This window comes from Artemia franciscana, unplaced genomic scaffold (assembly GCF_032884065.1).
Source record: "Artemia franciscana unplaced genomic scaffold, ASM3288406v1 PGA_scaffold_49, whole genome shotgun sequence".
NCBI classification, from domain to species: Eukaryota; Metazoa; Arthropoda; class Branchiopoda; order Anostraca; family Artemiidae; genus Artemia; species Artemia franciscana.
This window is the reverse complement of record NW_027062689.1, coordinates 1,833,332-1,851,876: the sequence shown is the minus strand read 5'-3', so window position 1 is coordinate 1,851,876 and position 18,545 is coordinate 1,833,332. Positions and strand designations below refer to the sequence as shown.

At 34.5% G+C, this 18,545-nt stretch overlaps 1 protein-coding gene across 2 annotated transcripts in view; it reads right to left on the bottom strand.

The window, feature by feature from the left end:
• Positions 1–2,503: 2,503 nt before the first annotated feature.
• LOC136041911 (uncharacterized) overlaps positions 2,504–18,545 on the bottom strand; it is a 63,986-nt gene continuing 47,944 nt past the window's right edge. Inside the window, exons 9-15 of one of the 2 annotated variants that reach the window (XM_065726710.1) lie at positions 16,364–16,560; positions 15,125–15,285; positions 13,032–13,205; positions 11,074–11,184; positions 8,072–8,212; positions 6,911–7,047; positions 2,504–3,306 (exon numbers count right to left, since the gene is read on the bottom strand). In XM_065726710.1, coding sequence (XP_065582782.1) covers positions 2,590–3,306; positions 6,911–7,047; positions 8,072–8,212; positions 11,074–11,184; positions 13,032–13,205; positions 15,125–15,285; positions 16,364–16,560 — 1,638 coding nt within the window. In that variant the 3' untranslated portion in view covers positions 2,504–2,589. The remainder of the gene's footprint in view (positions 3,307–6,910; positions 7,048–8,071; positions 8,213–11,073; positions 11,185–13,031; positions 13,206–15,124; positions 15,286–16,363; positions 16,561–18,545) is intronic. The other variant, XM_065726712.1, reaches the window with a different exon arrangement.

Genomic DNA, 18,545 nt, shown 5'->3' with positions numbered 1-18,545 from the left:
AAGCTTCAACACAGCCTCCTTAAAAGCAGATGGTGTTATCACAACAGAATTTGGTTTTTGACAGGAATCAAGCAACGAGGCCATCTCACTATCGAAAGAAATTTCTACACTGCTGTTGGGTTTTACAAACTGACTTATGAAATGGGCAACCCACTCAAACTCTGGAATGCTATCGGGGCCCTCATGGTTCTGCTTCTCAGAAAGAGGGCGAGATTCCCAAAGGTAATTAGGGTCATTTATAATTTTCTGGAAAGTAATCGACTTGACCGCCGCTAGATGATCCTGCAGAGCATTCCTAAATATTCTCTTAGAATAAATCCGGACCGCATTTACAACCCCGGTCCTTGGCCTCTCGCACTTGTCCCAGAGCTGCAACCACCACTTCGCCGTAACACAGGCCGATACTAGAACTGGGTTACTAGATCACCTGTATTTCTCACTCTTGCAACATATCCGCCTCACTGGAATTGCAGCCATATCAGAACATTTCAGTGCACATATTATTTGCTCACAGTACAGGTTTAATTTTAACCTTAATTCATTTTCACTTAGGTTGAGATTTGGCTGTAACAGATGGTATGGAACCTTCAGTTTCACTAGGATACCGTCGCAGACTCACGACATTCTGGTACACATAAGTTACTCCATATCTTCTTCAAGAACCACTTGGGCTGAGTCATCAGCTTTGGTACCCACGACGGGTATCAAGACACATATAGGGATATGGTCGCTGGTGGCCTGATCGTCCATTACTGTCACACATTGGACTTGGCTGCCTGAATACAGTACATGGTCCAGATATGACGTAGTGCTAGTCTGTGATATGTATGCAATTCTAAGTAATGAGAATGAGGGAGGCAGCATACTTGTAATAGTTTCAGAACGTGGGCGTTCAGAATGGGTTAGATCACAATTAAAATCACCTAAAACATCTATGAAAAGAACGGAGGGTTTTCTTAGCAAACTTTGCTAGCTTCTGACAAGCAGAGGCGAAACGAGCCTCAAAAGCTTAGTCACCATAGTTAGTAGGTAAGTACACATGTATGACAGCAAGATCATTAAAAGCTACGGCGACACAGCATTCACTAACTTATAGGGTTTAGAGTTGATACTTGCTTAGAATTGCGAGGCCTCCGCTGGGGCGATCTCGGTTCTGCTGGCAAAATGCTGCTGAAGACACTGTGGCAAGAGCGGTAGGTAAGTCTATAAGGAGCAACCGGTCACAGGAAAGAAAATGTTCTTGGGGGCATACGATACCGAATTGCTCTACCAGCGACTCTAGAAGAGGAAGCTTTTCACAAACTTCGCCGTTAATGTTCCAGGATACAACTGAAATGTTCCTATTACTGTCCATTTCTTGCAGAGTTAGCTACACTGTTATGCATTTTCTCAGAAAACAATTTCTTATTTTCAGGGCAGCGGAGTGAATAGCAGTTCATTACATAGAAAATTAAATAATTCGAATTGCCCAGTTATTTAATTCACGGAAAAACTTATCAAGATCAGTCTTTGGCGTAAAATTTGACGTATATTTTTGAAGTCCGTATATTACTGTAAATACTTGCATATTTAAATAATTGTGAGTAAAAGGGTGAGCATGTGATGGGAACAGAAAAATTAATTACTTCAACATCGAAATCATCCACTATATTTATATATTTAAAAACTAATTTATTGTTGTCAGAAACATTAATATTTAAATCTAAAAAGTGGTTTGAAAAGTAAAAAGTAAAAATAATTTGATCGATATCAGCTTAACCAGGGTTCCACAGATAAAATTTCAACGCTGAGAGATCTGTTCCATTTGTTTATCACATTCGGTACTATACATTTTAAGAGCGTAAATTACGTTATTTTCCTCTCCTGCAGTGGTCGTATTGTTTTTAAGTATCTATGACACATTCAAACTTATCGAACACTCACAAGATTAGCGAATCTAGAAAACGTCTATATATAGAAAATTACTATTCTAGCTTAAAATTTTCAATTAATATATCTTACGTAATTCAAAAATTTTAAATATCAAACCAAATACGATATAAGATAGTGAGATAACAGCACGTTGTTTTTGTTGATAGGACAAACAGGAATCGATAATCTTATTAGTTTGAATTATCCTTGATAGAGGATAATTCAAAGAAGCCTATTAGCATTTATGATAGTCTACTTTGAATATTATCCTCATCCTTAAATTGTAGATTGTAAATTTTATCCTTTCTATGCTCAAAGTATATAAAAGGTGTTAACATATTGTCCTGCACATGCAATTCAAAAAATTGTTCGTTTTTCTTTTTAATATCTAGTCCTTAGGAACCTAAACAATTATAAATAATTCATTTCCATTAATAATAACTGACTTCTGGAATGCACCCTAAAATTTTGACACATATTTACTTCCTTCCTTTGGTTAATCATTTTATTTTGATTGGAACATGTATGTGAAACAATGTAGAGGACAATGCACAGAAGAGGCTACAGGAAAATCAACAGCATAGTCTGAAAATTTTTGTTTAGCTTTTAATATTCCTCTATTTAAAGATACTTACAAATACAAAGAGCACGCATCCTTATAGAACACCTTACTTTTTTTTATATACAATTCTCCAACCCGTGACTATGGTCAATACATTCTTTGTCACTGTTAAAAACAGTTCCACATTTCTTGCACAAATATTGACTGTGCACAATGATATGGTTACTCCAGCTATTATAATCACCACAATTTACAGAGCATAATAAACAAGAAAAACTAGTTTTGTGAAGAAAATAGTGAAAAGCCCGTGCTTCAGCGCTTGCAAAATTGGAACCACAAAATTCACACGTATGGAATCGTTTCAAGTGCAAAGATAAACTCCGAGCAACATTAAAAGCTTTGCTGCAAAGAGTACAGATATAAGGTTTTTCTCCTCTATGATTCCTCTCGTGAGCCAATAAGTCGTTTTTATTGGCATATGAACGCCCACACATATCACACAAATAAGGTCTTAAATTATCATGTCGTCGCATATGATCCTTCAAATTATCACTACGAAAGAAACGAGCTCCACAATGACACATGAATGCATCACCTTCTTTATGCACATCAACTTTGTGTCTCTTCAATCGCGGACGTGTATGAAATCTTTGGTCACAGGTTTCACATACAAATGCGGGAATTCCTGTGTGCACTCGAGCTATGTGCATCAACAGGGAGTCCATGCCTCTATAGGTTGCGCTGCAAACTTTGCACGAAAAACGTTTGTTTGAAACACGGTCAGTTTCTACATTTATACACAACTCCTCGTCATCTTCAGATTTTTGGTTTAACTGCAAAATAAAATGAGAGCAATGGCACAAAGAACTGAGAGTAACATATTGTATTTCAAATATTAGACTGACTAATGATAACACCTTTGAACGAATTGAAAATCATTTGTTTCTGATATCTAAATAGGATCAAATTTCTAGAGGAAAGCAATTTTTTGGGATTATATTCGAAATTTTCGATTTTTCTTTTCTCCAGAATTCTAGGTAATCTGCTTTTAACAGTTAAATACTGAAATTTGTTTTCACACTCTTGATACAACGTTTTATGCTAGCTTAAACCATATAATCGTAATATTATTTTTTCTGAAATAATTTTTTTTGCTAAGATGACTTGAAAGATAGAATCCGAGAGCACAACTTTTTGTAATACTTCCATTACATAGCCTTTTCGAAAAGAATACACTACAATTTAAGCCATTTTACAACGTTTTGAAAATTGTACCTCCTAAGGGTGGCACTGGATGTCCTCCTAAAATTCAACTCCTTCGAAAGGAATTGGCAAGTAAACAGTTCGTGGTAACGAACTGTAGTAAGGAGCGACCCGGGTCCATAGTAACCAAAACTCTAAAAAATGGAATTTTGATACCAATAGCTACATCAAAAGAATCGCATTTTAATGCTGTCTTTAAATATATAAGTTTCATCAAGTTTAGTCTTACCCATCAAAAGTTACGAGCCTGAAAAAATTTGCCAAATTTTAGAGAAGTCGTAGAATCTTAACGAAAATCACACCATCAGATTCAACGTATCAGAGAACCCTATTGTAGAAGTTTCAAGCTTCTATCTACAAAAATGTGGAATTTTGTATTTTTTGCCAGAAGGCAGATCACGGATCCGTGTTTATTTGTTTGTTTTTTGTTGGTGTTTTTTTTTCTCCAGGGGTGATCGTATGGACCCAGTGGTCCTATAAGCTTGCAAGAGGGCTCATTCTAACGGAAATGAAAAGTTCTAGTGCCCTTTTTAAGTGACCCAAAAAATTGGAGGGCACCTAGGCCCCCTCCCACGCTAATTGTTTTCCCAAAGTCAACGGATCAAAATTCTGAGATAGCCACTTTATTCAGCGTAGTCGAAAAACCTTATAACTATGTCTTTGGGGACGACTTGCTCCCCCACAGTCCCCGTAGGAGGGGCTACAAGTTACAAACTTTGACCAGTGCTTACATATAGTAATGCTTATTGGGAAGTGTACAGACGTTTTCAAGGGGATTTTCTGGTTGGGGGAGGGGTTGACAAGAGGGGGATATGTTGGAGGAACTTTCCATCGAGGAATTTGTCAAGGGGGAAGAAAATTTCCATAGAGGGAGCGCAGGATTTTCTAGCATTATTTAAAAAAAAACAATGAAAAAATAAATATGAAAAGTTTTTTCAACTGGAAGTAAGGAGCAGCATTAAAACTTAAAACGAACAGAAATTATTATGCATATGAGGGGCTCACCTCCTCCTAATACCTCGCTCTTTACGCTAAAGTATTTTTAGTAATTTCAACTATTTATTCTACGGCTTTTGTGATTCAGGGGTCACTCTTAATGAATTGGACAAAATTTAATCTTTAGTTTAAAGAGCGAGGTACTGATGAGAGGGTGAGCCCCTCATATATGTAATAAAAACATGAGATTACAAAAGTTCGCTACGTAAGCTAATTTATAAGTTACGTTTATCTTTTACTAGTAAAAACATTCGTAAAAAATTAAAAGTTCTAGTTGCCTTTTTAAGTAACCAAAAAATCGTAGGGCAACTAGGCTTCCTCCACCGTTCCTTTTTTTTCTCAAAATCATTCGATCAAAACTATGAGAAAGCCGTTTAGCCAAAAAAATAATCTTGCAAATTTCGTGTTAATTATTCCTCTGCGGAGAGCCAAAATCAAAACATACATTGATTCAAAAACGTTCAGAAATTAAATAAAAAAACAAGTTTTTTTTAGCTGAAAGTAAGGAGCGACATTAAAACTTAAAAGGAACAGAAATTACTTTGTATATGAAAGGGGCTGCTTCCTCATCAACGCCCCGCTCTTTACGCTAAAGTTTTTACTGTTTTAAAAAGCAGAGTTGAGAGAAAGTTAAATTTTGTTAAGTGATTATCAAAAACTGGACAAATTCAGCGTTTTCAAGTACAAAATTTAAGAGAGAAAAACGGGTATAAATTAAATAAACAGTGGGGAAAAGGGTAAATTAAATTAAATGCAACATATGAAGAAAAAATAAAATATAAATCACATCTTAATAACCTTCAAAATGCTGCAATCATTATAAAAGCCTGAATAAGCACACAGAAATGACAAAGGATAGTCTCTTGTGTTTTTCTGATTGTCTCTGAAAAGACAAATCCTTCGTCATTTCTGTGTGCTTATTTAGGATTTTACAGTAATTGCAGTATTTTGGAGGTTATAAAGATGTGAATTTTATTCCTTTGTTTTTTTTTTTTTGTCTTTTCTTTATATGTTGCGTTTAATTTAACTTAACTTTAATTTTTTTTTTCGTTGATAAAGGCTCCCGGACGTGGAGTCGAAATGTTCGGATGTTCACTTTTTAAAGTTTTTTTTATTTCCACCGTTTTATTCAAATTATACCCGTTTTCCTCTCTCTTAAATTCTATAAATGGAAAAGCAGTGTGGTCTAAGCAATTATTTAGCGCTTTCAATATACAAAAAGTTACGAAATAAGTTATTAAAGTCTAACCTGACATTCCGATTGACTTAACAACAATTAGAACAAATACTCAAAGGACCAAGGACTCTTTCTACACAGATCTAGCAGATCACGATTAAATCAAACAGTTTCTGAATGGAATGTTGATATTTCGTTTCTTTTCACATTAAATTAAAGAAAAGCTTCAGACCCCGGATAAAGTGAAACATCGAGTGGGGATTTAACATTTTTAAAATTATTTTTCTCATGAAAGTGAAGAACAACTTTAAAACTGAACTGAAAGCACCTGCATATGAGTTGGTCTGCCACCACCACTTTTGACACTGAAGTTTGAATTCCTACCACAATAGTTCGAGGTTGAAACGGTGCTCATTTAGACGTATATGGCCAATAGCATTTTTAGACGCAATATTTTGAAACGCAATAGGGAGGAGACCACCGAGGCCATTGTCGACTGGTAGCTCAATAAAGTACAAGCTAGATCCTAGCCCGAAGAGCACTAGTTTATGCATGAGAGCTCTCCTCATATTTATGATAATTTCAATTTGGTTTCAGTTTCAACACTGGGCTTCGCTTTCATGTGAAATCAAGTACCTTTTGTTATATTTAATTTATCTCTGGTCCTGTAGTTCCTATGGATTTAATAATTGATTAACTGATTTTTAGGGTGTTCCGCCTTCCCATCTTGCTGCAGGTAAGAATACGAATGGAATATTTCATTAAGAAAACAAATTTTTTCCTTGACATGGAGTGGGGGTGAACCAACCCTAAGCAACAATGTTTACCTCTTATTTTAAAAATGATTCTGTTTTATACACCTTTATAGATTATAAACAAATATAGTTTTTGTTTTTTCACCTTTGCAATCAATTTGAGTAAGTAAGAATAAAAAGAAATGACAAGCTAGCGTAGCGTATGAAAGTTCACAGGAGAAAAATATTCCGAAAAACAAGTCATACCCCTTCCTCCTGTGAGCATTTGTCTACGGAAGGAAGGGGTACAAACTTCCTATCGTTCTTTTCACCTTCCAAATCATATCCTTCCTGGTATTCCTGCCCTTCAAAAGTCTGTCCATCAAATCCTTCCTCTGGCATTCCTGAAAAATAAAACAAATATCAAGGATATCTGCATACGCCAACCAACATAACAACAAGTCATAAATACACAATCTATATGTTAAAAGCTTATAGTAATGATGGGGTAAAGTGTTTTCACAAGTATAGATATCCCAGATGCTATTTCATTTCATAAGATGTTTCTTTTTTTATATATTTTACTGTTTTGGGAATAAAAAAGAAGTAATTCCACTGCTTGTTTTTTTTTCATTCTGTTAAATAATTTCAAAAGCACTCAGTCATTAACATTGATTACAAAATTCACTTTTCTATTTTACTGCACCAATTCCTGGACTAAGTTTGGACTAAGGTCAAGTCTACTTCATCGCATGACTCATCTTTTGTTATAATAGTGGATAAATTTTAGGGCATAGCTGTTCATATTTACCTCCTTCCCCCAAGACTATTAAAATTAATAAATCGTAAGCGAAAAGCCAAACTAGTACAGAGCAGGATAGCCTGCCACACCTTGATATTGTCTCAGAGACAGAAATTTTTAGTCCCGAGTCCCGAGGATCTTACGATTAAACCACCGACCTTAAAGTACGATTAAATATTCCGCTCTAATTTTTCGGCTCAGAATTTTAGAAACAATTTCAAAACTAATATTTTGTTATATAATATTTAATAATTCCAAAAATATGATATTATTTTTTTTGTACATCTAGTGGATCTTTTAGTAGATCTTTTTATATATAGTTTTTTTTTTCTTGGCCGAAAGTGATTTGGACTTGAAATAGTTTTTAAACCCTCATTTAAATTTTTTTTTAAGGTCCTGGTAAAAATTCTGATTAATGCGTACATCATGGACACCTCTCTCAGGAATCGTTGGAAAGGAAGACCCAAATAAAAAGATAATCTGATTGAGCGTTAGATTCAAACGACAACATATGATTAAACTAATTACTTGAATACACTCATTTTCAAATAACCTTACAAAAAAGAAACAAGAAAGGTGAATAGGAAATTAACATTTTGCCATTAAGTAAAGCAACAGAAATTTACCAGTGTAAGCTAGCCCTGTATCATCAGCGCTTCCGTAAATATTGCCCCCATCTGCTTGATCCTCGGTAGGAGCATATGAAACTGTGCCATCTTCTTCAATCCTCAAAACCGCTTGATTCCCTTCTCCATTGCCAGAAAGTCCTATAATTAAACACAGCCTGAACGATTTATGAATTTGGTCAGTTCTTTTAACAGAGCAAATTCACAAAAATAAGTAAAAATGCACCAAATCACAAGACAGTAGTATTTCAGTAGACAGTAAAATTTCATATCAGTGCTCTTGTTAAAGCAGTTACAACAATGCACGCTCAAAGGTCCAAGTGACTTTTGTTGATCGAAAAAAAGCATTATCAAAATTACTGAGATAATTACTAATATCCAGGGTTTTAATTTGTACTTCAAAAAATAAAGGAAACAAACTAGAGTAAAATCTGTAAAGACGAAATAGCTTCCTCAACGAAATTTTGAACGCTTTCAACTCGAAGCGGGTTCGAAGTCGTTAACCGCGTCATTGACAATGTGATAATGAGTGCGACTACCGAACTGAAATTAAGTCTGAGGTCCAGTCATAGATTTTTCTGTGAGGCTAACTGCTGTCGACAGGCAAAACGGGACTCAACATTACCTAGAGCAAAAAACAAAAATCAAGTTTGGTGATACATAATCACCTCAACCATACTTCACTCGAAGTATATCAGAACTAAGGAGCAATTGTGAAAGATCTCACATACCTGGGCTCCACTCTGTCTAACGACCCATCAATCGAGGGTGAAGTCAACGCAGGAGCCACCAATGCATCTGCCATCCCAGAGAGAAGCCTTACCCTAAAAATACGGGCTCCATTTTGCCTGTAAGTAGTACAGTGTACGCAGAGGTGGCACGGTCATCTTCTCCGAATGCCAGAAGAAACCTTCTATCACACTACCTATGGTTTCAATGTTGGTAAATCCCTTGGCCACTAGGTGGGGACGACTACGAGATCGTCCAAAAATGAAACCGTCCGATACTCTATATCACATCCTTTTTTTTTATCGATATTGATCAATTTCAGGGGATATTCACAAAGTTAGTCAAAGATGTGATGGTTTCTTGCTTTATTCCGATGAATACAGGGAGCTCACTATCCGAAAGTACATTTCCCAACTTCAAACGAACTTTTAGATATCTATACACATAATATAATGAGAAAATTGCATCAATATGACCAAGCAAGCAAGATGGTCTACCAAACCATCTCCTACAGCTTGGATGAACGATCATGTGGTAGTGTCCTAGTGAGTCTAAAAGTTTTCAAATACTTTTCCCTATCTGTATCTGAGGGTTCTAAAACCACCCATTGACGTTTCCGACGAGCAAGTTTCCAGATTGTTAAAATAAAATATGCTAAAATGACTTTCGTAATTATCGTTCCTTATCAGTGATGACTGTTGTTTCTCGTCTTACGACAAATATATTGGAGCCAACTTAACAAGTTGTTTCTACAGATCTAGTTTGTTAAATAGCAATGCGTTTGGTTTTCGATGAAGGTGTAAGACTGAAGATGCACTGATCTATCTAACTAGTGTAATTAACTTAGCCCTTGAACAATGGTTTTATGGTTGGTGCTATATATCTAGGTTTTATGGTTGGTGCTATATATCTAGATTTAATTAAGGAAAGATGTGAAAAGCGGGATTTCTGGTAAGTCTCATAGTACCATATAACTAGCAATCGTTTATAGAAAAAATTCCGTCAAACCTAGACTGCATCCAATGGTATTAAGTGCTATAACGTCAGACTTTAAATTCTGTTTTTTTTCCCGTAGTTACATTGGGAATTTGTATTAACAAAAACCTGTCTTTCAGGCCCCTGTGTGATATATTTGTAAAACAATGTCATATAGCCTTGGCATGACGAGAAAACTAAACCCTTTCCCCCTCTTTTTATCGTAGATCTTTATTTTTTCCTTACTCGCCCATGCATAATTTATTGATATAGCGTTTATCTCGGGATTCTTACTTCCATTCTCGTTCTGTGCGCGTTTTGAAAAACAACGCTGTTCGGTTGTTCCATACTTTACTCTGGAAGAGTTGGACTCTTGGGGGTAGAATTACAATGCACCCATGTTATTGCTTATTTGTAACGTTTGTGGGGCTCAACCAGAAACGTGACCTGCCTGGTTGTAATGCTTTTACTGTAGCCTTGTATGGAATTTACAATCCCCTCGGACATGTTTTTACTTCTCATGGTGATCACCAAGCAGAATAAGGTAAGTGCTGGTAAGTTTGGTTACAATAAATTGTTCTTTCTCTCTTTCGAAGGAATCTTAGAACTTTCAGAACAGGAAGAATTTTAGAACAGGAACAACAGATTAAAGATCCGGAACACATTCAAAATAAGTCAATAGCAAAGTCAAAGTAAAAAGGCCGGAAAATTAAAAATGAACTAAGGACACTACTGACAAAAATTTTGCATTTACAAAAAAAAAGGAAAGTCGCCAAATATTGCTTTTCGTGATCTAAAAAAATAAAGAGGTTCCGAAGCTAACTTATTAAAACCGGTGCAATAAAGAAAGCAACAATATACTAAAATATAAACTATTTATTATATTATTTGGATTTTTCCTTTAGTTATATATTGACTGGCCATACACCACATATTCAATTGTATCCTTTGTCAGCTTATGCAGCTAAAGTGGAATAAATAGATAAAATCTTTAAATACCAACCCCTTAACGCTAGATAAATTAGTCCCACTTCTTTAGTAACAAATCACTTCTAGTCATGAGAGCCCTTTTTCGAAAACTACTACTGCTTTAGTTTTACACTTAAAAGAAAGTAAATTATTTTTCAATCAAGCGGTAATTTTCAAATGTATAAGATGGTTTTCGAAACTTATATATCAGCTTTTGTGATTTATACCATTTTGCATATTTATTCATATATCCAAGGGGACTTTAAAAATTAGATATCAAAAAAGAAGAATAACAAAAAAAGTGTAGAAAGTCCCACAGGACGATTTACCTTGTATGACTTGGTTCAAATCCAGATTTTCCTGATTCTCATCCATGACTAATATGTAGGTGGTTCCATCGGCCCCTTCAGTAGTTATTGGCAAACCTTCAATACTACCACCTAAGAATCACAATAATAAATATATCAAATATCAGGTATCTTGTATAAATATATATATATATATATATATATATATATATATATATATATATATATATATATATATATATATATATATATATATATATATATATATATATATATATATATATATATATAGAAAAAACAGTTAGTACGTTCGTTTATTAATCTTTTTTGTGATTCTTTTTTCTGTGATATATGTAAAAGAAAAAACAGTTAGTACGTTCGTTTATTAATCTTTTTTGTGATTCTTTTTTCTGTGATATATGTAAAAGAAAAAACAGTTAGTACGTTCGTTTATTAATCTTTTTTGTGAGAATTGTGTCGCTGGTGCGACAGCTTGGTTTTGTCCCCTTTTTCTATCCCATTGATTTCAATTTATTACCAGAAAGCGGTAAGGGTATAACCTCCGCATTTTTTACAGTGCGTATGGATCTCAAGTCGGGTTGACGAATATCACATTATACTTTGAAAGATCGCATATAATTCTTGTCTGGCCAAAAAGCATGGGTGCGATTTTTCATAGAATCACAACCAATGAGCAATGAACATAGTTGTACAGTAAGTAAATCCCAAAAATCAATCCAGAGAACTGAACTAGGAATAAGGTTGTGCAAGGTTGTCACTTGTAAGGATCCATAGCCCACGTAAAAGACTATATTAAGCAATGGAAAGCAGGGATGCAACAAGAAGCCTTCAATGAAGCTGGATTTTTTGTATAAAAAGGACTAAGCAGCATCTATTTGAGTGTGAGAAAGCCCCCTTGAAAGGCAGTGATCAGAAACATAAGTAGCGCCTTGAGAAGTTTGGGACCATGAGGAACCTCAATGCAGCCAGTAAAAACAGTCCAGGTACCTTTGAAAGTCCAAAAAAGCGTACATAAGTTGGTTGAGATGGTAAGAGATTTATTCAAGTACCGTTAAAAATGTTGTTCTCGAGCTGAATCAGTTTCTTAATATAGCCTATGATTCTTGCAAACGAGTTCTATTATTAGCAATTACTGTGATATTCTAGTTCAGCTAAAAAGGATAAACTCTCATAGGTTAAACCTTTCAAAGGTTGGCTACGAGATCTTTTAAGGACAAGCCTAGTCTCAAGACTGTTCTTGAGTGGGCACTGAATAAACCTTAACAAGCTCCCCATTATCCCGTATTTATTCTTTGGGGCCGTCTAAAGAGTAAATTATACACGGGGAGTTTCAAGCCATATTACTAGAATCAAGTTAGCGATTATGAAGCATAATACGTTTTTTCGGTTGTTTTGTAAGAGTTGTAGTTAGCTTTGTTTTGCAAAAAAAAAAAATAAAAAATAAAACGCGGAGTTAAATTGGGATGCAGTCGAACATCTACTGTGACGTCAACAAGATAAGCTGAAATGTTAGCAAATTCTGACAATAACTAAGACATATTGAACTACCAATAACAAATATTTAGTTCAACTTTGAATCGAAACGAAGAAATGGAGAGCATCGTTCATTTAAAAAAAAATATGTAAATGCATATATGGAAGCAAAATCAAGTTTCTTTTATGTCAGTGTTTGCTGAAAAACAAAGGCTAAAAGCGTCAAGCTTTTACGTCTAAAAGCGTCAAAGGCTAAAAGCGTCAAAGGCTAAAAGCGTCATATTCGTATTTGAACCAGGTGTTCTTGGACACTAAAATAGATAAGCATAGCCTCGCTGCAAAAACGAAACTAGAAAACTCGATTTAGAGTGACGTCTAGGGAGGGCCATTTGTGAGAACAGAAGGCTCAAGTAAGAAATAATTCCCTCTGAAAGCATAATATGGAAAACAAATTTAGAAATTGATCAACCAGGGAAAACTATTACCTGGAATTATAGTGCCATCTTCTAGCATATAGGCCCCTTCTTGTTGTTGGTATTCTTCTGCCTTATGCATTTTCTCTTCTGGCAGTGGGTCTGGATCCAGGCTAGGCATTGACATTCCTCCACCTTGATGATCAGTATTCAACAGACTATTCAACATCGATTCAGGATATGTACCTTCAAAAAATTTAGATAATTCTCCTCATTAGTTATATAAAAGCTTTACCGAAACTACGTCACTTGCAAAAGATACTTGAGACATATCGTGAAATTGTCATTTCAAGTGAAAAGAAGTCGCGTTTTGTTAAGATGTGAACACACAAATTCTGTCTTCACAGAATCAATTAAATTTTTAAAGTAGAAACATAGCGGAGGTTGGAACTCACAATAAAGCCATTTTTCATTACTTATCCATTAGATTTACCGGCAATATGTCAATTATAAAGAGAATTCAGCCAGACGGTAGAAACATTGTGAAATTTTCTGATCTTATTAAAAGAAGTTTGGTGTTATTAAAACATAGAGATGCCTTGCACAAGTTTTAGGTAGAGAAGGGGTAGAGGTCATCGGAAATTCAAAATACCTTAAATTTGGATATAAACAAACATAGGATTTACCTCGTAAAAAAAAAGAAGAAAAAAGCGGTATAAGTGAAACACGAAAGATTATCCCAAAATAGGTAAACAAATACTAGAAGAGCAAAATTCTCAAAGGCTAATTTATTATTTCACTTTTTCTTTTTTAAATCAATCCGAGAATTATGAGATTACTTCAGTAGGTTTCTATCTATTAACATATATTTACTTGTCCGTTAGATACAGTTTGGTATCTACCAGACAATTTTTCAATTAGCTCTTTCAGAATTAACAGGAAGCCAATACTTTAAAGGACGACTAAAAACAAAAGGAAGGTAAATTTCGTAGAAAACGTAAAAATACTGAATGAAAAAATATCCAATTTTGCATTTTAAAATGTCATATTAAAATTTACCTCTCAAAAAAGTTTCAAACCAAACATATACAAAAAAAATTATGTTTCTGTTTTGGATGCATCTACAAGTTGTGGTAGCCAATTTACAACATAACCACCTTACTTATTGTTTTATTTTGACGGATCTTTAAGGATCTGTTTAGATAGATAACTGTGTAATAACAATCAAAGAGCACTGTACTGTTTTTAAATCCATCGACATCTATCACGATTGACATCCGAAAAGGTACAATTTTAATGTTTATCGTCCTTTCCCTTTCATGCCAGAATTCTCCATCGAATCAAAAAAGAATATCCAGACTTAGTCTGGTTTATTTTATACAAACAAACTATCATTGTTACGTTCTTTAAATATGAAAAACATATCTTAGAAAAAACATCAACCAAAACTTTGTGAATATTACCCGAAATTGATCAATATCAATGAAAAAAAAATATTGAGAAAAACTCTCAAGCAATAATACGGTTAGACTACAGGTTTTATGCTCATAAACTTGACGCTCTAGGGATGAATTTCCTAGCCATTAATTTTTGAACAGGCAAAATTATAAATTCAGTTTCCATGGAATTTTGTACTAAATAATTAGTAACAACCGACTGGTTAACCCAACTAATAGATATAATCATTTTTTAAGCAATGCGTATGAATCTTTTTCTTTAACACATACATCAGTATCATCCGCTTAGCTATTTCAAAGATGATTATTTCCCTGAAAATACATAAAAAAATATAAGAAAAAAAAAAATAAAATGGATTCAACATTAAGCCCTGAGGAACTTGAATACCTAGAGAAATATCCAACAACATCCATCAGGATTAACGTAGGAAAAGGTATGATTTTGATGTTTTAGTCCCTTCTCTTCCATACAAGAAAAGGATAGGAAAATTAATAGAAGAATCATCAGTTTTGACAGTAACAATAGTTGCAGAAAATTGTCAAAAAAAGAGAAGTTAATTCAAACTCCTTTAATCTTTATGACGGAGTTCCATAACATCACATACTACTCCTTAATCAACAGAAACCACACCATTCAAAACTGACACCTGATAGAATACAGCGCATTACAACAAGTTGAAAAGATTAATAGATATCCTGAAAACCAACCTTCTTGGTAGCTGGTTTCTTGATAAGCATCCAATTCCCCCATGACTTGGTCTTGCTGTTGTTGTCCACCTAAGGATGTTAATGCAAGTGCAGCGTTCACGTCATCAGTTTTACCACCTTCTTCGTCTAAACGCTGGATGACAACTTTTCGGGGCTTGTTCCTATTTTAAAGAAAGTAGACAATAGTCAGTCACAACTCAAAGTCTTCTCAAGTGCCAATATAAAACGAGAAAAAAGAAAGAAAAAAGGACAATTTTAAACCACCCCTTGACATTTACCTAAGGGAAATCGGTGGTAGAATCTCTTTATGGAATTGTCAGAGCCCCTAGGATTTTTCGATCTTTTTAAGTTGCGAAACGAGAAGAAGTCAAAAAAAATGCGCCCAACGCTTTTAGCAGTGCTATAAAAATTTACTAAAGACGGTTCAATTTTAGATCCATAATCTTACTTAAAGAAACTGTGTCAAGTTTAATTTTAGTTCAAGTGTAGGAAGCAAAATAAAGTAAAGATATTTAACAGATAAAAAAATTGCAACTTTGCTAAGAAATCTATTGAAGCATATTTTAAAAATGTCTTTTTATGAAGATGACCCGTCACTTGCAAATAAAACTTTTACAACTGATTGAAGGGCAAGATTAATGTTAGAATTTAGCAAAAACCCGCGAAATATTTCTGTATCTTAGAAGTCAGTATTTATTCACACATTCAATTGTATAATAACAGCAATAAGAAAATTAAAATGCTAAAAAGAATAATAAGTACTTTTACATACTACTAACAGCGCAAGAATCACAAAACATAAAAATTTTATTATCCGATGTTTAATCGAATACACTATGCAAATCCTTCACCAGAAATATGGGGCATGGGGTTGGAGCTTTAGAGCAAGATAAAGTTCGCTTATACTCACTATGTTCTACTGATAATGAGATTATTCTCTACTAGTAATATTTTTATCATATTGTTTTCGCAGTCAATGCTTAATCAAAATTCTATGCAAATATTAGGGATTTTTACTTAAAGCGCTCTGGTCAATTTGTCTTTTTTTTTACACTAGTTAATAAGTGGTCCAGGAAGTGGAATGGAAACATTTTAAGCCAGTTAATATAAAGTCTGCTTATAATTATTTTTAGAGGGATTTTTTGGGTATCCGATTTTCTATTATTTTTTCATCAAATTCTATCTTCGAAATAGAAGATAAGGAAAAAATACCAAGAAAAAAGAAACAGAAATTATTACCTGTCGAAAGGTTCTTTTAATTTTATCACAAGTTTCTGAGGTTTTTCCGACTTGACATCGATTTTCCTGCCGACAGCTCTTTTCCTCGGCTGAACGGCTTCTTGATTTGTAATTTGACGTAACCAACAGCCTCCCACCTTTCTGTCTGGGACAAAGTTAAAATCTTCTATTTGTCGAACTGCAGTAGTCAAAGGGTCCTAAACCGAGTCAAAAATAATTTTAATACTCTTTCTCTTTGGTTTAGATACATTCATTTTCATTCCTAATGGAGAGACAACTATACGCTCGGCTTTCGCCCTGTGTACGTAAGGACGACTGAGCTAGCAGCCACATCACTGACTCCTGCCCGAAGCCAAAGTATTCGCTACGCTAGGACTCAAAACCTCGTTCCAAGGAGCATGTAACACTCGCGTGTCATCTACTCGGCTAGGTGGTCCTTCCCTCACTGCTTCTCAAGCTCGTCATAACCTTTTGATTAGCGTCACAATAAGCATCACAATAAGCCATCATGTTTGTTCCGTTTCCTACTTAATTCAATCTTATTTCTCTGCTATTAGTACGGCACGGTAATTAGAACACAATTGTATTACTTGGATTAAGGAGCTTGTCTTCAAAATTTCAACTTGATTAGGTAGCTGTTTCTCTATTATTAATGAAAAAAAAGAAATTCTGGCAGAAGTAGAGCAAAATTGAAACTTAAAACGAACAGAAACTATAACTTCTCATCCTAGGCAACATACATATACAAAACCAGTAAATAAACAACACAAAACCCAGTCATAAAAAAAAACAAACAAACAAACAAGATTGTTGTTTTAGGAGCCAAAAAATTATTCCTAAGGGTGCAGAACATATGGAACGAACGCGACTTCAGAATACAACTTAAGTTACTGTAAAAACGCAAAAAAGCGATACTGTTTTACTGTCTCATACAAAAGGAAAACAAAAATAAAACGATGATTTATCAAGCAACTCATTGATCTCACCAGCCGAATTATCATAGCTCCAACAGAAAAACTTTAAACTGTCGAAACACACCTTAGAACCACTCAAAGTCAAAAACCGTAATAGCAATCTGGTTATTTCTGAATATAGAACGGGAAATTTCAAGTGAGGGTGAGACTTCTGGTGTTAGTTTATAGTCCCAAGACACTCAGGACAGCTTCACTTCAGACTTATCTCGCCATAAAATTTAAATGCTGAAAATTTAGCCATTCACGGGAATAGACTCGATTTCCAGAAGTAAAACCAAATTAAGGGAATTTAAATCAATTAAACATCGTAAGTGCTTAATTTTATACCATAATAGCATAGTAAAACCTTTAATTTTTCCGTTACTGCATAGAAATTCTTAGATTTTTTTTTCAGCAAGATGCTGTTTTAGCATGGTGCTAGTAAACATAAAGAAATATTGTACGTGGGTTTATTTGCACTAATTTTAAAGACATGTGTAGCAGTTAAAAAAATAAAATAAATTCGACTCCTTTAAGTTTCAATTTTGCCCTTTTCTTCCGACAGAAAATTTCCTTGTTGTTACAATTCTATCTTTCCACAAAAACACCGGGTCAGCCATTGTAAGCGCCTAAAACAATCAGGCTTCAATGACAACTCAAGTATTGAATTTTAAAATAAAACAGTCTTCTTTCAAACGAAAGTAAAGAGCGATGTCAAAACTTAGAAGGAACAGAAATCATTCCGCATATAAGGGGACTGTCTTACGCTAAAGTTTTATATTGCTTCAAAACTACTTCTTATTCCAACTTATTGCTTGAGCAGTCGTTTTTAAAGAAATTGAAACAAAGAGTAAAACTTTAGAATAGAAGGCCAGGAACTAAGGAGGGAGCAGTCCATTAGCATAATTTCCAACAAGATCGCATCCTTTTTGGGAAACTTTCATTCTTATTATTATTAAATAATAAAAAAACAAGTTTTTAAATGAAAGTAAGGAGCGACATTAAAACTTAAAACGAACAGAAATTACTCCGTATATGAAAGGGGCTTTTCCTTCTCAACACCCCGCTCTTTACGCTAAAGTTTGACTCTTTCTCTTAACTCTACATTTTAAAACAGTAAAAAACTTTAGCGTAAAGAGCGGGGCGTTGAGAAAGAAAAGCCCCTTTCATATACGGAGTAATTTCCGTTCGTTTTAAGTTTTAATGTCGCTCCTTACTTTCATTTAAAA